Below are 23,151 nucleotides of genomic sequence, written 5' to 3'. Positions count from 1 at the left end.
CCTGAAATACCAGCGAAATTACAGAAGATATTACCTAAGTCCAAATTTGAGCCACAGTCTCACAATGCCTCAATCAAGACATTTGCACGGTTGTTAGATGAACAAACCAACGCGCATATGTTGTCCAATATGCATATTCCCTACAACCTTACGAAAGCAGAAAACGATGCCCTTCGCCATCTAGCAGCACAAGAAAATCTTATCTTCCGCCCAGCGGATAAAGGCGGAGCGCTCGTGATCCAAAACCTACAAGATTATAAATCTGAAATAGAGCGCCAACTACAAGATGTGGACACATAGTGTCGTCTCAGTAGGGATCCGACTGCTGAATATAAAGACCATCTTACCTTGACCTTAGATTGTGCAGTCTGTGAAGGCAAAATCTCTAGGGAGTTACGTGATGCGCTTATACCTGCGCACCCAGTTATGCCTTTATTATACACGACACTCAAAATCCACAAGTCCCTCCATAATCCCCCTGGGCGCCCTATTATATCTGCTAGAGCATCATTATTCCAACCAGTAGCCTTATTTCTTGATTCAATCATGCAACCGTGCATACAAGTCCATCCCCGCTTCCTGCTTGACACCACCACATTACTATACAAATTGCAGCAGTTACCCATGTTTGAGACACCAGTGTTGTTGTGTAGTATTGATGTGCAAAATTTATATACAGTCATTCCACATGACATGGGGTTGGCTTCCGTTGAGCGCTATTTAGCAAATCATGTCAAGTACCAGGGCCCTGACCTTCAGTTATGCATGCAACTGTTACAAATGACGCTACAAAAAACGTCTTTCTATATGATGGGCACATATATTTACAACATTAATTTTTCTGCATATGAGCCCTACTTGTTTCTAATAAGCATGTACTTTTGAAGTGTTACATATATGTAACTGTGTAATGCAGCATGTCTCAATGCCAGTATGTTACTCCGTTGCCTGATCTGCTCTATCTGTTACCTGCAGCTGTCCTTCTCTGTTTCTTGTTGTTTGTTACTATGGTGAAGGGGAGCACGGCCGGGGGAAGTGACGCGGCGCAACGTCACTTCCGGCACGCTGGACGGGGCGGGCGGCGTCCCGCTGACCGCGAGACGTTTCTCGCAGGGTGATGCACACTTTATAAGGTAAGACCTGTACCATTGTTATTTTAGACCTGAGGAAAATTACATATTAAACGTCATTGAAACGTTGTCTGCTACTACCTGCCTGCTAAGAGTTTTATTGATCCAGACACCAGGAGTGCCGCGTCCACTGTCTATATATATATATATATATATATATATATATATATATATATATATATAAAATCTGTGCATCAATTCTCTATATTATTTAGTTTGCACTGAGTGCCAATATGCGGAGGTAGACACACCTGATAGGTGGTGTTAGCCATGCCCAATAGGCGGTGCTAAACACACCCTTCTAATCGTGCACCCCCTAATAAAATGTCCTGTGCACGCCTATGATCCCTATCCTCCCTGTTCAACTCACTTCTCTTTCCTATTCTCTCTCTCTCATGCCCTGAACAAGCCACATCCCTATACAATGTATCTCTTACTTCTGCTCTTGACTCTGTCGCTCCACCAACCACTATTCATCCTCGCAGATCAACATCTTAACCCTGGCACACCAAATGCACCAGATATATTCAAAAATGCTCATGTAGTGCCGAGCGACAGTGGAGGAAATCACACTCTAAGGCAGACTTCCTCCATTTTAAATTTATGCTCTCATCCTTCAGTGCTGCCCTTTCCCTCGCTAATCAATCATACTTCAAAATTCTCATCTCTAACCAGTCTTCCAACCCCCGGCGCCTCTTTGCCACTGTCAACTCCCTCCTCTGCCCACTACCACCTCCTCTCCCATCCTCATTGTCTGCTCTTGACTTTGCCACTTATTTTACATTCAAGAGTGGTTCCATATGTCAGGACATCACATCCCACCAGACCAGCAACCAGCCAACACCCATCCCTTGCCACCCCTCCCCTTCCCTCTCACCAACTCTGACATCTTTCTCCCATGCATCTGGTGAGGAAGTCATGGCCCTTATTCGTTCCTTCACCCCCGCCACCTCCCTACTTGACCCTATCCCCTCCCACCTCCTCCACTACCTCTCTCCTTCTGCCTGTTCCCATCTTGCCCACCTTCTCAATCTCTCACTCTCATCAGGCACTGTCCCCTCTGCCTTCAAGCATGCTCTTGTCTCCCCTATTCTTAAAAAACCTACCCTTGATCTACTATCGACCCATCTCTCTCCTCCCTATTGCCTTCAAATTCCTTGAGCGTCTTGTCTGTAAAAGCTTCACTGCCTTTCTTTCCTCCCACTCACTGCTTGACCCATTCCAGTCTGGTTTCCGCTCTCTCCGCTCCACTGAAACTGCTCTCACAAAAGTCTGAAATGACCTCCATGCAGCCAAATCTAAGGGCCACTACTCTCTGCTTATTCTTCTTGACCTCTCTGCTGCTTTGACACTGTGGACCACCCTCTCCTTCTGAAAATCCTTCACTCTCTTGGTCTGCGTGATACTGCCCTCTCCTGGCTGTCTTCAAACCTCTCTGATCGTTCCTTCTGTCTCCACACATGACGCTACCTCCCCCCCACTTCCACTAACTGTTGGTGTCCCCCAAGGCTCTGTTCTTGGTCCTCTCCTTTTCTCTCTCTATTCATCCTCTTTAGATGAACTCATTAGTTCTTTTAACTCCCAATATCACCTCTATGCTGATGACACACAAATCTACATTTCCTCCCCTGATCTCTCCCCGGCTCTCCTCACTTGTACCTCCAACTGTCTCTCTGATATCTCTTCCTGGATGTCCCAGCACTTTCTTAAACTCAACATGTCCAAGACTGAGCTGATCATCTTCCCACCCTCCCGTACAACCTCACCTCCCACAATCTCATTATCCATTGATGGCACGACTATCTCCTCTAGCCCCCAAGTATGCCGTCTTGGCGTAATCCTTGACTCCTCCCTCTCCTTCAAACCACACATTCAGCACCTCTCACAAACCTGTCATTTTCATCTCAAAAACATTTCCAGGATCAGACCCTTTCTCACCCAGGATGCTACCAAGATCATTATCCACTCACTGATTATTTTCAGACTGGATTACTGTAATCTCCTCCTAACTGGCCTTCCTGACAATTACCTCTCTCCACTCCAATCTATCCTCAATGCTGCAGCCCGGCTTATCTTCCTCACCAAACGCACTACGTCCACCTCCCCTCTCCTACAAGCCTTCACTGGCTTCCCTTCCCTTTCAGAATCCAATTCAAACTTCTCACACTCACTTACAAAGCACTCACCCACTCCTCTCCCACTTACATCTCTGACCTTATCTTTCTTTACTCTCCCACCGGTCCTCTTCGCTCTGCTAATGCACGCCGACTTTCCTGTCTTCTGATTACTTCCTCCCACTCCTATGTCCAAGATTTATCATGTGCTGCTCCCTTACTCTGGAATTCTCTACCTCTCGCCCTCACACTCTCCACCTCTCTACAGAGCTTCAAATGTGCTCTTAAGACCCACTTCTTTACCAAACCCAGCCAAATCTCATCCTAACCCTCTGTCCCACGCTTGGTCTACCCCATCTGTGTCACCCCTGTCTGTCTGTCTGCCCCTCCCCTTTAGAATGTAAGCTCTAATGAGTAGGGCCCTCTTCCCTCATGTGCTTATTCTTCTCTTACTTTAATAATGCTCAACTGCCCAAATACTGCAGTTTTCGACCACCTTGATACTTATCTCAGTGCCGTCAACCGATGTAGTTATGCTTAGTAACCCTGTACTTGTCCGATATTGTCTTTACCTGTAAGTCACTATTTTCCTGTTTTGATTATGTGCATATGTACTCTGTAATTGGGCGCTGCAGAACCCTTGTGGCTCCATATAAATAAAGGATAATAACAATAATAATAATAATAATAATACACTGACACTGTCATGTCAGTGTAGAGAAGTTTCTAAAGAATAACTAGAAAATGGAAGATATTAGGGAGCAATAACCTCTCTGCGGTATTTATTTGTCCAAATTATGTATATATCAAATTTTGGAATAAAAGAATGCATTGATCGTAGTCCAGTAGTCTATGGACTGTGTGGGAGCTTAATTCTTTGTGAAGTTGACAAATAACAAGCCACTGGGGCTGCATAGTAATTTTCCCTTCAATTACTTATGTATATGATGGCAATCTCAGGATAGGAAAACCTTGAAGTTGCTGCATTAAGGCAGTAAAGATAGCTCAAGCATCACTTCCTTATTCTGGAAAGTACATAGATTAGGATCTATGGTGACAAGAATGCAAAATACTAAACTGCACAGCAGAGACCCATTTGGTGATGTCTGTTAATTTTCATCATCGAGACCAATACAGTTTTGGGGGGAAGAGATCAAGTTGCCTGTTTTTATCTTACCTCTATCTTAGGTTGAAGTCTACCCCAATTAATTGGCATATTGCAAAATATTTTTGTGGCTTTTATAGTCACAGTTCTCTCTATCCAATTATCATCTATCATAAGCAAAAGAAACCTTCTTTTTGACCATGGCCTTCCCTTGGCTCCCATCCTATCCTGTACGTGCTCTTGCACTTTAATGGTTAAATGAACTGGTTGCTCAACACAGTATCTATCTATCTATCTATCTATCTATCTGTCTGTCTGTCTGTCTGTCTGTCTGTCTGTCTGTCTGTCTGTCCATCCATTATATATACAGATATATATATATATATATATATATATATATATATATAAAATTAATGTACCAATGTTGTGGGAAAGGTGAAATATGTGAGCAGAACCAGGAGCCCAGTAATATAATTCAGCCGTTCCTGATGCATCCACTATTGGAGGAGTGTAAGCATCTGCTATCTTATAATTTAGCAGAGAGACATTAGGGGCTGGCACAATGGCATATATAAATGCAGGTGCTGAATGAAAATAACATTTACTTGTTGAATAATACTTTTTAAAATATATATTATTTTCATGCTGTTAAGCCTTAAGTGCTCTACACACTGGCCGATTACACTGTATACAGTGCATCCGGAAAGTATTCACAGCGCTTCACTTTTTCCACATTTTGTTATGTTACAGCCTTATTCCAAAATGGAATAAATTCATTTTTTCCCTCAAAATGAGTGTTCGGAAAAACGCAGGTGTGCCAGGTAAAACGCAGGCGTGGCTGGCCGAATGCAGGGTGTGTTTGAGACGTCAAAACGGGAACTGAATGGCCTGAAGTGATCGCAAGCGCTGAGTAGGTTTTGAGCTACTCTAAAAGTGCACAAAAAATCTTTGTTGCCGCTCTGCGATACATTCGTTCGCACTTCTGCTAAGCTAAAATAAACTCCCAGTGGGCGGCGGCATAGCGTTTGCACGGCTGCTAAAAACTGCTAGCGAGCGATCAACTCGGAATGACCACCACAATACCCCATAATGACAATGTGAAAAACCTTTTTTTGAGATTTTTGCTAATTTATTAAAAATAAATGGTCAGATTCTTGGTCTCCTCCCTGACTAGGGCCCTTCTCCCCCGATCGCTCAGTTTAGATGGCCAGCCAGCTCTAGGAAGATTCCTGGTGGTTCTGAACTTCTTCCATTTACAGATGATGGAGGCCACTCTGCTTATTGAGATCTTCAAAGCAGCAGATATTTTTCTGTACCCTTCCCAGATTTGTGCCTCAAGACAATCCTGTCTCGGAGGTCTACAGACATTTCCTTTGACTTCATGCTTGGTTTGTGCTCAGACATGCACTGTCAAGTGTGGGAACCTATATAGACAGGTGTGTGCCTTTCCAAATAATGTCCAATCAACTGAATTTACCACAGGTGGACTCCAATTAAGCTGTATGAAACAGGATGCACCTGAGCTCAATTTTGAGCTTCATGGCAAAGGCTGTGAATACTTATGTACATGTGATTTCTTAGTTTTTAATTTTTAATAAATTTACAAAAATCCCATAAAAACTTTTTTTACGTTTTTATTATGGCATATTGGCCCTCATTCCGAGTCGTTCGCTCGGTAAATTTCTTCGCATCGCAGTGAATTTCCGCTTAGTGCGCATGCGTAATGTCCGCACTGCGACTGCGCCAAGTAATTTTACAATGAAGATAGTATTTTTACTCACGGCTTTTTCTTCGCTCCGGCGATCGTAGTGTGATTGGCAGGAAATGGGTGTTAATGGGCGGAAACTGGCCGTTTTATGGGCGTGTGGGAAAAAACGCTACCGTTTCCGGGAAAAACGCAGGAGTGGCCGGAGAAACGGGGGAGTGTCTGGGCGAACGTTGGGTGTGTTTGTGACGTCAAACCAGGAACGACATGCACTGAACTGATCGCAGATGCCGAGTAAGTCTGAAGCTACTCTGAAACTGCTAAGAAGTTTGTAATCGCAATATTGCTAATACATCGTTCGCAATTTTAAGATGCTAAGATTCACTCCCAGTAGGCGGCGGCTTAGCGTGAGCAACTCTGCTAAAATCGCCTTGCGAGCGATCAACTCGGAATGAGGGCCATTGTGTGTAGAATGTATCGCAGAGCGGCTACAAAGTTTTTTTGTGCAGTTTCAGAGTAGCTCAAAACCTACTTAGCGCTTGCGATCACTTCAGACTGTTTAGTTCCTGTTTTGACATCACAAATCCGCCCAGCGTTCGGCCCGCCACGCCTGCGTTTTTCCTGGCACGCCTGCGTTTTTCCAAACACTCCCTGAAAACGGTCGGTTGACACCCAGAGACCCCCTGTGTGTAGCATTTTGAGGGGGAAAATTAATTTATTCCATTTTGGAATAAGGCTGTAACATAACAAAATGTGGAAAAAGTGAAGCGCTGTGAATACTTTCCGGATACACTGTATGAACGTTCTCGTTAATTAATAAACAAGATATCGTTCATATCTTTCAGTGTGTAGGCACCAACATTCATCGTTGGTGCCGGCTCATTTATGCCTGCAAGCCAATATGGACAATATCGTCCATATTAGCATGCAGGGCTATGAGGCCGCGTGACGGGGGGAGTGAAGAAACTCCATTCCCCCTGCCGCCGGGTCGTCCGTCGGCTGTATTGGCCGTCGGGCACCTAGGCCAATGTGTAGGGCCCTCTAGTTCAATCACACTGGACATAAGTGACAATCTTGTACTAAAGTAACTCACCATTTCATCCAGACTTTGTTCTTTTTCAAGCATGGGCCACATCTACTCAGAAAACGCTTAATACGTTTGCCATACAGTCTTACCAGTAGGTCATAGACCAAGAAGAAAATAACCACGCAAGTTATAACCACCAGTGCCAAAGCACGTTGGAAACTCAGTACACAAGCTGCAATGAAGTAGGCAGCATAGCCTGGAAAACAGAGAGAGTGAACGATTAGTTACTGTAAATTATACACATTTCTCTAGGGGCTGTAATAAGTCTGTACATATTATAAACTGCACATCACTGAAGAGATGCAAGACAAAGTAATGAGTGTAGCCAGACATATACCCTAAGGCCTATGCCAGTGCTTTATTTCTATGTAAAATGGTTCCCATAGTGTGAAAAAAAGGGTACCTGACTGCTGAAGGTTTTGTGGCCAGGCTAGTTTCACCCTGGTCTATTAAGTAGCTGGAATAGGAAAGTCTGGTTATGCAAGTTATGGGAAGGAGTGCTAAATTATGCTAGCAATGGCAGAGGATGAACTGCATACTTCCAAGAAAAAAAGGTGCCGAGTACAGAGTAAGTACCAACAGACATAAAAAGCACTGCCTGCCCAGAGCACAAAATACATTTTTGTAAGTCAGAAATTAAAATGCAAAGGGTTATTTGATATGTTATACTGTACAGTATGTCATGGGTATTCAATATGTGGCCATCAGGTGGCGTGGAACTACACATCCCAGCATGCTTAGCAACAATTTTAGCATGCCCTAATAGCAAAACTGTGGTAGGGCATGCTGTAATTTGTAGTTCCACAGCGACCGTGTGTTGAATACTTTAATTACAACACTACACATACAGTAAAGAGGTATATACCCAAATGCTACTTTTCCTCAAACCTTAACTGGAAAAGTACAATCCAGGCTGAAACTGGACCACAATGCAAATGAACTTTCCCCCTTTTGTCTGCAAACATTTTAATTTGATCCTATTTGATCCTCAGTTACCAGCTGTCCCCCACAGTCAGTGGCTCTATATAGTATACAGAATCAAATTCTAACTCCTTTCACTACTCTACAAAGCCAACCACTCTTCTTCCCCCTACATCTCCCTCTCGCACACTCTGCTCTGCCAACAACTGCCTCCTCTCCCTGATCTTCTCCTCCCACTCAAACTTTCAGGACGTATCTGTGCTCAAGCTGTGCAAAGCTCTCCCATGCTCAGACTTTTAGCAAGCCTCATAACTCATGATTTCAGCCAAACCTACCACCCCTAACTCTCCAGACTCTGCGTCCCATTGTTCTGCTCCACTCTTTCTCTTTGTATCCACCCAATTTCCCTTTAGAATGTAAGATCTCAATTAGGAACCTCTTCCCTGTTTTCTCAATGTAATTATGTGATTTGCAGGTTGTAATTATGTATACATTAATTTGTGAAACTGTATGTATTTGTCTAATTAGTCCAACTTGTACATGTGTAATGTAATCTAGTTGCATGTTCTGTTATGTAAGGCATTACAGAACCTTTTTGGCCCATTTAAATAAAATATAATAATAGTGCATAATAAAAGCATTAAAAACTGTATATTTATTTATTTTTCATAAAATCTGCGTATATTAATGTGCTTTGTCTCAGTGCCGTAACTAGACATTTTAGCGCTGTGTGCAAGAAATGGCATTGGTGCCCGCCCCCCCCCCCCTTATATAAAATAGAGGCAGTGCGCGCAAAAATATATATAGGGGCGTGGCTTCATGGGGTAGGGGTGTGGCCACAAAATAATACAAATTCATATTACGGTGCACAGTAGTCTCCATTTTTCAAATTACACCACTCATAATGCTACTACACCAGTTAGAGCCCCTTTTACACATTACGGCAGCCAGTCCCACTTTTTACATATTATGGCAGACAGCGTCCCCTTTTTACCCGTTACGGAAGACAGCGTCCCCTTTTTACACATTACGGCAGACAGTGTCCCCCTTTTTACACATTAGCTAGATAGACAGACAGACAGACAGACAGACAGACAGACAGACAGACAGACAGACAGATAGATAGATAGATAGATAGATAGATAGATAGATAGAATAGATGATACTTACCATCTCTCCGCTGGCTCAGGCAGTCAGGCTCCTCGGTGCAGGAGGAGGAGGAGGGAGGGGAACTTGGGAGCCGCAGCAGCGCACTGTAATTGGTGGCGGCGCTGCTGCAGCTGTCCCTCTCCTTCCGAATTGGCTGGCCGCCCCCGCTGTGAATGCTGGGATGAGGGAAGCGCATCCCAACATTCACAGCGGCGGCGACCAGCCTGTGTGGAAGGAGAGGGACAGCTGCAGCGGCGCAGCTACCAATTACATAGCGCTACTGCAGCTCCAGAGTCCCCCTCCTTACTCCTCCTTCTCCGCTGCCTCCGGAGCTGCTCCTCTCCTCCGGCGCACACAGGCGGCTTGTAATGAGTCAATTTGACTCATTACAAACCTCTGACTTGGAATGTGGGCAGTTGCGCCCTCAGTGCAACTGCGCTGTGTGCCAGGCACACCTGGCACACACGTAGTTACGGCTCTGGCGATCAGGTCAGAATGACCCCCTATATGTCCTGATTTTGCTTTCATTTAAATGTACCTAAATAAATTGCATAATTTGAATCACAAGTGGTAAAATCTCTACCTTTATAATTCGTACCTATATGAGGATATTGACCTATACTACCCTTTATAATCACATCACCAGCATAAAAATGTGCCTTTCTCCTCTATATTTAACAAAGATTGATCAGACTACTAAAACCAGATTCACGGGCAGATTTATTAAGCTCGGTGAAGTGATAAAGTGGAAGGTGATAAAGGACCAGCCAATCAGATCCTAACTACCATGTCACAGGCTGGGTTTGAAAAATTACAGTTAGGAGCTGAGTGGCTGGTACTTTATCACCTTCCACTTTATCACTTCACCGAGCTTAATAAATCTGCCCCTCAGTTTCCTGGTCACCAGTGGACCTTCAGTATGTAGTTCTCTTAAATGCTCACATAGTAGGGAAATGAATTAGGGTCCCAAGTGGAGACTTTGCCCAGAACAAACAATCAGATACTACTGTAGCTATCATTTATCTAGTACATTCTATTAAATTATAGCTTGATGCTTATTGGTTGCTATGGACAACACCTCCACTTGTCCTGCGTAGAAGGTGTGACAAACCACTTGTGTTCTATCCTTCTGAAGACAACAACATTTTAATACAATTAATTTGATTCTGTTAGAATTGTTATGGTATTTCAACACACAAGAAACTATTTACTTCTCCTGTTGCCATCTGCCACTTTATTCTTCATGGAGAGAAGACGTGATCTTTTATAACCTTTTGCAGTAAATGGATTTATGATTAAGTCTGCATTCGTCATACTGTATATATATATATATATATATATATATATTTCCTCATTATCTACACCTTATCCACATAAATTGACTGGGTTCACTACGGGTGGCCGGCGGTCGGGCTCCCGGCGACCAGCATCCCGGCGCCGGGAGCCCGACCGCCGGCTTACCGACAGCTTGGCGAGCGCAAATGAGCCCCTTGCGGGCTCGCTGCGCTCGCCACGCTACGGGCACGGTGGCGCGCTACGCGCGCCACACTATTTTATTCTCCCTCTATGGGGGTCGTGGACCCCCACGAGGGAAAATAAGTGTCGGTAAGCCGGCGGTAGGGCTCCCGGCGCCGGTATACTGAGCGCCGGGAGCCCGACCGCCGGCAAACAGAAGACCACCCAAATTGACTAGCTGGCAATTTATTAACAAGATGACAACTCATGTCAAAGAAAACAAATCTTATCTGTATGTTTCATTAATAATGATTAAGTCAACTTATTGTGAGTTTCCTTCTTTGTTCTAAATCTGAAAAGTTAATTACCTCCCCAAACATTGTATATGTACTGGGCAGATTCTATATGCAGTAAGGTAATATGATTCTTGTTATTAGTATTGTATGAATTTTGCATTATGCATACTTTTTAGCTATTTTTGTTTTTACTGATGCTATGTAAGGTTTAGGGGCATGTGTACTAACAATTGCGAAACTGCCACAATTTATTTAATTGTACATCACAGCAGGAATAATGTTTTTATGATTGTCCCCACTATGTACTAAATGTAACTTGCAGTGACAGCGCTAGAAAGTTATCCTTGAACTTTGAAAGTACATACAAAACAATTAATAATTAGGTACCTAGTGCACTCAGCCCCTTCTTATAGGATAAAACATATTCCTTCATGTTAGCAATATTACAATTATATCTATCAATTCTATCAAATTATATCTAAAGGACAAAGTCTCTCATCAACTCATAAAATAATTTATTTATCAATTATTATTTAAAAAAAAAAACATAGCAAAGGTCAAAAACAGATAGATCTCCTAATCAATTCATTAACAGTAGATCCCATCATCAGTTGCTTAACAGAACAGTTTATGAATACATTTCATACACTGGGCCTAATTCAGACCTGATCGTAGCAGCAAATTTGTTAGCAGATGGGCAAAACCATGTGCACTGCAGGGGGGGGGGAGATATAACATGCAGAGAGAGTTAGATTTAGGTGGGTTATATTGTTTCTGTGCAGGGTAAATACTGGCTGTTTTATTTATACACTGCAATTTAGATTTCAGTTTGAACACACCCCACCCAAATCTAACGCTCTCTGCACATGTTATATCTGCGCCCCCCCACTCCCCTGCAGTGCACATGGTTTTGCCCATCTGCTAACAAATTTGCTGCTACGATCAGTCTTGAATTAGGCCCACAGTACATGACATAACTCTCATTTTGAGTTGGTGTTAGAAGCTGTACAATCTTGAAAAACTGGACATTATCCTTGATTTTCAGATTAATCAAAGCTTTGTTTGTTCTTTGTTACACTTTGAAACTATACAAGGGACTAAGAAGACCATTCAGTTTCATGGTTTGTAAAGCTGGACACACACATTCCCGATCCTCGGCTGATCGGATTAAATGCTCCCAATCAGCCCAGCAGTGTACCCAGCGTTACCCTCCGTGAGAGGCAGCAGCAGAGCTGGGAGTGAAAGTGAGACTGTCTTACAGGATTAGGAGGTATTAGGACCTTGGCTGTGCAGCACATAAAACGCAGCCTGCTGATCCTGACTATTGCAGGAGCGTTATAAGCCACTTATTGGCTAACACTCATACATCAGTACTGCAATTACACCTATTCAAATATGGGCCATTTACCTGATATCGGGTGAACATGCAACGGTTGTATAAATGTGTACCCTGTTTAATTTAAATGTCTACTGCATATTACAAGGAAGAGTCCAGTCATTCTTACTTCTTGCTTATATAATGCCATTCTTTTTCATAAAATAATTTATATTTAAATCGTATACAATAACAGAATAGCTTGTTCTCAAATTACATAACCACTTAGTCTTTCCAATGATTAGGAATGGCTATTTTCCCTTGATTTGAAAATTAGACTATGGAGTTGATTTTCAAACCTACAGTATATTTTATTTGTAGATGTTTAACACACTAACTCCATCGCTTGTAGTAAAAGGGATTAAATAGAAATGATTTAAATAAATCTTAAAATCCTTGGTAAAGCTGTGATATTCACCACATTTTAGAAGGCACGTTGTATCTTGTGCTGTAAAATTATAATACAGGTATATACTGAGTTTATGAGATGAGGTTACCTGCACAAAGGACTCCAATAACAATGTATTTCAGAATACGTGAATGCTTCTTGATATGCTCTGCAGCTTCATCAAACGGTTTGGCTACTTTGCTAGGATCAGATGCAAAAGAGAAAAATAACTTAGCACCAAATTACTAATGGATGTCAATCACAGGAGCTGCTAATCATACATAAAGAGTCAGGTTTATATTTTAGTTGGATATTTTTGTCTTGATTGTAGGGACTTATTATGTGTTGTCTAATCTGTATTGTACAAGTCTAATTTAATAATTCAGCAGGGACTGTCTTCATTTAAAAAATGCTTCTATAACAGATAAAACACGTGACAAAAAACCTTGGAGGCGCCATTAATAGATTGTCTTCCTATACTTTCAATGGGATACCTTTTGAATACCAGGCACAATGTATCTAGTAATCTTGATTTATGGGCACAAATAAATGCAATAAAAAATACAACTTTAACATACTATTAACTACATATTGTATGTAATGTTTATATATTGCTGTTTTGACATGCTGAAATTCTTTCAATAAAAACAGATGGTATAAAAAAAAATACAACTGTAACATAAGATAAAGATAGTCCTGGTGTAAACTTCTGTCTTTACTTAGAAACGTGTTAATTACAATTTGTTAAAAGATCACTGCAAAAGTAATGGAAGGCAGGACATTCAAGATTTATCCTTGCTTCAGATGACATAACATACCTATTCTGACGCATAATGGTGAAAATGTCTCATATGTAAAATGTCTTATATGTACAGTATGGTGGCACTTTTCTCATAAAAAGAAAAGGTAGTCACTTATGGTCTCATTTGCCTAGCAGTGATTTTCAACCTTTTTTAACTCGCGGCACACCAAACAATATTTTCAAATTGGCAAGGCACACCATCAGTTTCCCATGGAAAAAAACACACACATTGGCCCTCAGAGTAAAAAATAATCCACACATACAGTGGCCTACACAGAAAAAACAATCACATTGCCCCCCACATAAATCATGTTGCTCCCTACATAAATCCTATTGCTCTCCACAAAATTCAATCACATTGCTCCCCACATAAATCACATTGCTCCCCACATAAATTAACCACATTGCTCCCCACATAAATCCTATTGCTCCCAGGGCCGGTTCTGGCGCTCTGTGCGCCCCGGGCGGCAATAGGGGGTGTGGCTTCGTACAGGGGGCGTGGTCATTTACACCCCCTGTACAGACTGAAATGATGTGCGGTGCGCGATGACGTCATCGCGCACCGCACAGCAAAGGTCCTCTCCACGAAGGGAGAATAGACGCGTACGCGTCTAGTTTCCCTTCACAGCGGCAGCGGGGGGGCAGCGGCAGCAGGGGGGCAGCGGGGAGCACCCAGCAGCAGCGGATCTTGCCCTGGTGCGGCGCCCTCCGGATGGTGCCCTGCGACCTCCGGAAGGCGGCGCCCCGGGCAAAAGTCCTGCTTGCCCGTGGCAAGATCCGCTACTGATTGCTCCCTACGTGAATTAGTCACATTGTTCCAGTGACGTGCGGTGAGGTCAATGGCTGGGGAGGCACCAAGTAAAGCCCGTGTGTGTGTGTGTATAGGTGTATAGGAGGCATTCGATATCCGGGTGTCGGGATCCTGGCGCTCAGCATACCAGCGCCGGGATACCGACAACTATTCTCCCTCTTGGGGTGTCCACAACACCCATGGAGGGAGAATAAATAGCATGGCGCGTGCAGCGCACCACCTTGACCGCAGCGTGGTGAGTGCAGCGAATCCGCAAGGGACTCTATTGCGCTCACCCCACTGCTGGCATTCCAGCAGTCGAGATCCTGGCACCGGTATGCTGGGCGCCGGGATCCCAACAGCCGGGATATCATAGTACACCTGATCTCTACAGCTACTGCTATGAAATAATATAGTGCAATATCAGTGTATGAGGGGGGTATTAGGACAGGGCTGTGAGTGCGGAGAGGGGGGTATTAGGACAGGGCTGTGAGTGCAGAGAGGGGGGTAATAGGATAGGACTGTGAGTGCGGAGAGGGGGGTAATAGGACAGGACTGTGAGTGCGGAGAGGGGGGTATTAGGACAGGACTGTGAGTGCGGAGAGGGGGGTATTAGGACAGGGCTGTGAGTGAAGAGAGGGGGGTAATACGACAGGACTGTGAGTGCGGAGAGGGGGGTAATAGGACAGGACTGTGAGTGCGGAGAGGGGGGTATTAGGACAGGGCTGTGAGTGCAGAGAGGGGGGTAATACGACAGGACTGTGAGTGCGGAGAGGGGGGTAATAGGACAGGACTGTGAGTGCGGAGAAGGGGGGTATTAGGACAGGACTGTGAGTGCAGAGAGGGGGGTATTCAGTGCAGGGGGGTAGGGGGTTAGGACAGGGCTGTGAGTCCAGAGAGGCGGATATTAGGACAGGGCTGTAAGTGTGGAAAGGGGGTATCAGGGTATCCTGTGAGGTCAGATAGCCTATTTAAATTTAACAGTGACAGGCACAACTTTTATTTTACAATAGAAGCTATTAGTACATGCTTCTATACTGGGACTTGTAGTCCCACCTCCATAGTAGCTAAAATGGTGCACTTTATGTAGTACCAGCACTACCTAATGGGACTTTAGTATCAAACTCCTCTCTGTATGTGCCCATTCATTAATATATTATTACTGGTGCACAGCCAGATCCCCAGGGTCTTACCTGATGTCTGACCGCACATCCTATTCCCCTGTTCTGTCCCATTGGACAGCGGCGTGACGATCCTCGGTTCAGCCACAGTATCATCCTGTCACACTGAGAGGGGGAGGACCTTGCAAGATGGAGCCCGCACGGGTAGCCTGCAGTCTCTTGAAGACCAGGAAGAGCTGCTGTCCATGGCTGCGACCTCCAGCGTGGTGCGGGTGGGGGAATACCATCAGCGGTCAGCGGTGGCTGTTTTTTTGTGCTGCGGCGGGGGGTGGTGGGAGGAGGGGGGGTTCTGACTGTCAGGAAGAGCTGCTGTCTGTGGCTGCGACCTCCAGCGTGGTGCGGTGGTGCGGGTGGGGGAATACCATCAGCGGTCAGCGGTGGCTGTTTTTTTGTGCTGCGGCAGGCGGGGGCGGTTCTGGCTGTCACTGCTCCGCTCTTCTCCTCTCCGTGCTGGCCAGTTTTCACTGTGCAGGAGAGGAGGAGGGCACTACTGCTCTGTGACTGACAGAGCAGACTGGGCTTGAGCTGGTGGCGGCTCCCAGCAGCAGCTGTCCAATTGTGTGCTTACAGCCTGCTGGAGCCTGGCCGCTCAGATGTATTTTGAAAATATGAAGTCTGCAGCGATGTTCCATCACCAGCCGGGACCTAGCCTGTGTATCTGCCCCTGCCGCTGCGTATGGGTGATTGGACCAGCGGATCCAGCACTGGATCCGCTGTCCAATCACATCGGTCCCTGTTAACGAGGCACTTATATTAGTGCCACTTTCTGCGCTTTTTTCAATGGGCTTTTACAGCCCGGTGCTTGGCCCCACCCCCCGCTTTATCCTCATTCCCATTGTCAACGGGAGGCACTGTTATCAGTGCCTCCTGAATTATTTAAATGTATTAAAATTATTAGAATAATATAACGAAGATACTTATGACACAGAATAAGTATCTTCTTTGTATTATTATAAGCATTAATCACAGGGGAGGCACTGCCTCCCCTGACTGCACTTCCCTGCATTGTTCCCCCCATAAATCCTTTTGTTCCCCACAGGAGAAGTAAAATAACAAATATTAGCCCCTTCCTGACAGCTGTCCTTCTCCCTGTCTCTCAGTGGCAGGGGTTTTTCATAGTAGAGTGCTGCGAATACTAAGCAGCGGATGGTCGGGCAGGTGTGGATGTGGGTGGACAGGGAAAGTTGTGGACGCGGGCAGGACCTGGAAGATATATATGCAGGTGGGTGAGCTGGCTGGGTGGTGAGACGATGCGGCCGTGACCTATTATATCACACCGCCGCGTCTTCAATGCATCGGTCTGTGTGAGTGCACAGAAAAAGATGCACAATAACCAGGTGGAAATGAGTGCAACTAAAGAAAAGTGCCATTTGGAAGTGAGAAAAGTAGAAAAGTTGGACTACACTTGGACTACAATTTGATTCCGGCCATGTTAATATGTTTGCTCCATTTACAATTAGTGAGTCAAAGTTGAAAAACTCCCCAAAAGAATTAGTTACAGAAATTTAAATGACTTGCAGTGACGTTCAGCTTCCCATTATGTCTGAAGCTCTGCAGTTCTCCCAAAGGGTTACAGTTCCTGGTAATAAAGCTGTACCTAATGTTGGTGATATGGAGTTGACAAATACAAATAATGATCTTTTGTCCCATGAGTCAAAGGCAGGCTCGTATTGGCCTGCCGGGGTACTGAGGGATCCACCAGTAGGTCCTGCCAGTTGATAACCATACCCATGTCTGCAGAGGGACAGGACTTAAAAAGGCAGGTGGCAGGCTCCGTTCCCAGAGGAACACTGTGGGTTTATAGCGCCATGACGTCTAGCAGCGTCATGAAGTCACACTGCACTGCAAAGTCCCGACGTGGATCCCGCCGCCATGGTCCGCAGGAGGAGGAGGCATGCCCTGGAGCTGGCAAGTGCGGTCAGCTGGAACCACCAGCGGGAGGGGGCTGAGGGGGTCCTCTGGTGACACAGATGAGGGGGTCCTCCGGTGCTGTCAATACCGGGAGCCTCTGCCAGTGGCAGTCCCAGACCCCAGCTACTGTGAGCTGCTCAGTGTGCCCTATATGCTGCTCATGGCACAAAGAGGGTATATGTGTATCTGTCGCTGCACTACTGGAGGGTATGTGTATCTGTTACTGCACTACTGGGGGGTATGTGTATCTGTCACTGCACTACCCGGGGGTATGTGTATCTGTCACTGCACTACTGGGGGGGTATGTGTATCTGTCACTGCACTACTGGGTGGGTATGTGTATCTGTCACTGCACTACTGGGGTCATATGTATATCTGGCACTGCAATTCTGAGGGTATGTGTACCTGGCACTGCACTACTGGGAGGTATGTGTATCTGGCACTGCTGGGGCAAATGTGTATCTGGCGCTGCACTACTGGGGAGTATGTGCATCTGGCACTGCTGGGGGCGTATGTGTATCTGGCACTGCTGGGGGTGTACGTGTATCTGGCACTGCTGGGGGCATATGTGTATCTGGCACTGCTGGGGGCATATGTGTATCTGGCACTGCTGGGGGTGTATGTGCATCTGGCACTGCTGGGGGCGTATGTGTATCTAGCACTGCTGGGGGAATATGTGTATCTGGCACTGCTGGGGGCATATGTGTATCTGGCACGCTACTGGGGTCATTATGTGTATCTGACAGTCTACTTGGGTCATTATGTGTATCTGAAAGTCTACTGGGGTTGTTATGTGTATCTGTCACTCTACTGGGGTCATTATGTGTATCTGGTGCTATACTGGGGTCATTATTTGTATCTGGCACTATACTGGGGGCAATATGTGTATCTGGCACTACACTGGTGTCATTATGTGCATCTGGCACTCTACTCGGGTCACTATTTGAATCTGGCGCATATACTACTGTTCTCTACTGTAACCCAGGCACATACTGTGATATGGGACAATTGACTCTACTGCCATCTTGTAGTTTTATTGTTCCTTTGTACTTTTAATGCTTTGGTGAGCATGGATAACAGGACTTTGCATACAGCATTGTACATTCTTTTGTGCATCATATATCCTGTTGCTACATGACCTATCAGTATGTGAGCTTAAGGATTATGCCCTTTTATGGTATTGCCACATCTGAGTCTGGTCAGTAGCCATATAAGTATGTGACCTTCGGGTGGGTAAGTAGCCTTACACCCAGACTGACTGCAGACATACTGGGAGATACGTGGTAAGGAGGGGCTACTGGATTATGAATTGATTGACATTTTCTGACTGAATGGAAATTGGCAGCTAAGTACATTGAATATTAAACTGCATTTTTCTATATTGTTGTATGTATTTTTAACTTCACATAATACTCCACTGCACTCGTATCACCCTATAACTGTTTGCACCGGGAACACATACACAACAACTTGAAGTGGGCAGAGAGGAAGAGCTCTTTATATACTATGCTAGGTGGTGACTATAATGGCTGTCCACCCCTCTCTGGTCACATGGCCACACCCCTTCCAAAATATGGCAACGCCCCTTAGTGGGCCCCTGTGACTGCATTTCCCTGGTGGGCCCTTCATGCCTCAATCCGACACTGGTCAAAGGTACAAGACATACATAAGACTACTAAACTATATATGGCTTCCCAAGATAAGACTGTAGTGTTTCCATGTTATCAGAATATGAAAAGGCCACACACTTTTGCAGTTGAAAGCAAAACCTTGCAGGAAGTTCATATTAAGTATGAAGAGAAATTGGAAAGTCTGGACCTCCTGGGGACATTTACATTCTCTGATGCTGCTTCCTTCATTCCTGACATCACAACCACTGTGCAGGATGAAGAGCCTAATCTTTTCTGTCTGATGTGGGGAAAATCTTGAAGTTTTTAAGTATAGCCAAAAAGATATATATGCAGCTGAATGTTGGGCAAGAGGTTCAAGAAAAGAATTGGAAGTTTTGAAATGGAGGAAGAATCACAAAAGGCTTTATCTGCCATACTGTATGTTTTAATAGAGAAAACGTGCTAAGTTTGAAAGCAAAATCAATTACTGGAGGATTTACATAAACATATAAAATTCCACAAGGTCAGGGAAAAAAGAAAAGACAAAGGAATTTGGATGAAGAAACCACCAGATGACAGAAGTGTCTGGATGAGAATCTTGAAGGTGGTAGAAGGCCCTGGTAAGAAAAATGAAAAGTGTCTTTGCCATGAAAAGTCGCTCACCCCCAAGAGTTGTGAGCTGTGAAGAGGGATATGTGATAGAATGAAGCTAGTTGGTGAGCCACTGAAACTGCAAATTCAATCCAAACAGGTTTAAATAGGGATATGACATACAGAGGATACAGCACAGGTGGGGGCTGTGGCAGCCTTGAAGCCAGTAGAGGACAGGAGGGCTGTGACCATACCTGCAAGAAGCAGGCAGGAAGGACTGAGACTTTTGTATAGTTGACAACTAAGTTGTACGCAGACTAGCTGCCTTAATAGAGAGGGCTGAAGAAGTGAGAGAGTTCTGGCAACATTAAAGCAAATGGCTGTATGGTGACCCTTGAGCACCCAAATACAGCACCACTGACCACTCTACTGAGCAAAATACCCAAGTACATCACTATATAAATGCAAGATAAGGGTAAGGATGCTGTCTCCTGGGGTAGATGGGTGCACCTTCATACAGCAGCTAATTAGTAGCACACTAGTTTAGGCATTTGGCACAAGGAAGTAAAATGAGGCCCCACATTTATGAATACCGCCAATCTGCCCATGTCATCTGAAAAGAACATGCAATATTTTGCTCCCGCCAAGGCATCATTCTGACACTAACACTCAGGCATGCTGCAAAAAGGTGTACGCATTTGTTCAAAATTTGCACTAACGGGCTGAACTTTTACACTTTTAGAAATGTCCTTTTATGTATTGATCCTAATTTCAGCAGCTCCTTTATTGGCTGTAACACACACCTTGCCTGTATGAAGAAAAATCCCATAGAGTACTGTATGTGTATATATATATATATATATATAAATATATATATATATATATATATATATATACAGGTTGAGTATCCCATATCCAAATATTCCGAAATACGGAATATTCCGAAATACGGACTTTTTTGAGTGAGAGTGAGATAGTGAAACTTTTGTTTTTTGATGGCTAAATGTACACAAACTTTGTTTAATACACAAAGTTATTAAAAATATTGTATTAAATGACCTTCAGGCTGTGTATATAAGGTGTATATGAAACATAAATGAATTGTGTGAATGTAGACACACTTTGTTTAATGCACAAAGTTATAAAAATTATTGGCTAAAATTAACTTCAGGCTGTGTGTATAAGGTGTATATAAAACATAAATGCATTCTGTGCTTAGATTTAGGTCCCATCACCATGATATCTCATTATGGTATGCAATTATTCCAAAATACGGAAAAATCCCATATCCAAAATACCTCTGGTCCCAAGCATTTTGGATAAGGGATACTCAACCTGTATATATACTGTGTAATATATTTATTGAATTGTTGAGGATAAGTGAGTTTATTTATTGAATTGTTGAGGATAAGTGAGTTTACTTTGGTGAGTGCTGGGTTCTTTGTTTGTATATATATATATATATATATATATACTGTGTGTATATATATATATAAATCCAAATGTGGTCGCACTCACACAAAGGAGTATGACATCGACTGGGGTGGCTCCCAAGAGGTCCAGAGTGTTAGTCCAGACGTCAACGTATAGAAAGACAGCATAAAGGGGCACTCACCAGAGTTTTGCACGTAAAAAGCATTGAATATTTTATTTATACTTATCAAGGTAATTTCACAAGGAGAGTTCTTTCAACGTTTCGATCCATCAGGATCATCATCAGGAAAATACAGCATAGGCAGCATGTACAAAAAGTTGCATCCGTTCAGATACTGGTGTACATGAACGGATGCAACTTTTTGTACATGCTGCCTATGCTGTATTTTCCTGATGATGATCCTGATGGATCGAAACGTTGAAAGAACTCTCCTTGTGAAATTACCTTGATAAGTATAAATAAAATATTCAATGCTTTTTACGTGCAAAACTCTGGTGAGTGCCCCTTTATGCTGTCTTTCTCTCTCTCTCTATATATATATATATAAATATATTTCCCCAAAATCTGCTGCACAGGTATGTTGGGAAAATACAAATTGGGGGTCATTCCGAGTTGACATTGTTCGCAGCGCAGTGATCAGGCTAAAGATCGGCATTTCTGCGCATGCGTATGCACCGCAATGCGCACACGCGACGTACGGGTACAAAGTTCTTTGTGGTTTTGCACAGGTTCTAGCGAAGCTTTCAGTCGCACGGCTTAACGCAGGATGATTGACATGAAGTGGGCTTTTCTGGGTGGCAACTGACCATTTTCAGGGAGAGCTTAGAAAAACGCAGACGTGCCAGGAAAAACGCAGACGTGGCTGGGCGAATGCTGGGCGGGTGTGTGACGTCAAAGGCCGTCCCTCCGGCGTTAGAATCAACGCACATGAAGAGTAAGTGCAGGGCTGGTCTTGTTTTGCACTATATGTTTTTGCAGGTGCTCTGCTGCACAGGCGTTCGCACTTCTGCAAAGCGAAAATACACTCCCAGGTGGGCGGCAACAATGCGTTTGCATGGCTGCTAAAAACTGCTAGCGAGCGGTCAACTCGGAATGACCCCCCATTGCTATACACACGGGTCTGATAATTCTAGGGAGACATCCTTACCAAACAGACAGGGGCTATATCCCACTATGACAGGCAGATCCTTGTTAAAGTGACTAGCCCAGTATGTCATAGACTGGTGTTGCTCTTCACCCACATTAGCAGTAATGACGGGGAATTAGATAATTTTAGAAAGGGCCATGCTTAATTTATTTATTAGCTTACAGTTTGTTTTTATATTTTGAAAGTCTTGGCTGGTGATGAGCATCATCATCAACTTGGACCTTCACTCCAGATTTCAAGCTTCAGCAAGAGATACGGCTGCTGATATATGAAAATCTTGATATGGGTGTACGTGTAGGCCAGTGGTTTCCAAACTGCGTGCCTTGGCACCCGGGGGTGCCTTGGGCTGTTGGTCCAGGAACCATTCCAGTCATAAACTATGTGAACTAACAGAAGCAAATCCTGTGCAATACAAAGAAATAGACCAGAACGACACTGTCTAAAAACTGGTTCAAGGAGGGTGTCAGCCTCCAACATATAAAGGAGAACTAATGGATAAAAAGGTGAACAGCGCTAAACAGTGTGTTGCAGTATTAGCCCAATGTGGTGCTTAACAATAATGGGTATATACTCTAATAACATTAACTCAATAAAACATTAGTTCATGCAAATAAAAAACATTATTATATAAAAGTTTCTAGATAAGGCTTGGTATAAAAATGAGACAATTTATTACTAAGCTGCACATAAGTGCAAAAATTCAGCATAAAAAGTTTTTTTTAATAAAAATACAAATGTTCTTTTTCTTTATAGTTCACATTCATTCATTGTATTTATTGTCAGAAGTTAGAGTTTATTATTTTATTATAAATTAAATAAAGTATTTGAACCCATTTAACATATTGGTACGTACTCATTGTGACCAAGAGTGCACGATTAGGAATTTTATTGAGGTTTGGAAATCTTTTTTTCATTTGTAATTAGTTGTACCATTTTCAGTGTACCATGCTCACCTTAAA

At 43.8% G+C, this 23,151-nt stretch overlaps 1 protein-coding gene across 1 annotated transcript in view; it reads right to left on the bottom strand.

The window, feature by feature from the left end:
• The window catches only part of LOC134934569 (sodium/nucleoside cotransporter 2-like), a 176,247-nt gene extending 162,690 nt beyond the window's left edge, over window positions 1-13,557 (bottom strand). Inside the window, exons 1-3 of the mRNA XM_063929981.1 lie at window positions 13,544-13,557; window positions 12,835-12,926; window positions 7,148-7,337 (exon numbers count right to left, since the gene is read on the bottom strand). Of these exons, the coding sequence (XP_063786051.1) occupies window positions 7,148-7,337; window positions 12,835-12,926; window positions 13,544-13,557 (296 nt within the window). The remainder of the gene's footprint in view (window positions 1-7,147; window positions 7,338-12,834; window positions 12,927-13,543) is intronic.
• Between the last annotated feature and the right edge of the window lie 9,594 nt (window positions 13,558-23,151).

The sequence above is a fragment of the Pseudophryne corroboree genome, chromosome 6 (genome assembly GCF_028390025.1).
Source record: "Pseudophryne corroboree isolate aPseCor3 chromosome 6, aPseCor3.hap2, whole genome shotgun sequence".
NCBI classification, from domain to species: domain Eukaryota; kingdom Metazoa; phylum Chordata; class Amphibia; order Anura; family Myobatrachidae; genus Pseudophryne; species Pseudophryne corroboree.
This window is presented reverse-complemented; position numbering and strand designations above follow the sequence as displayed.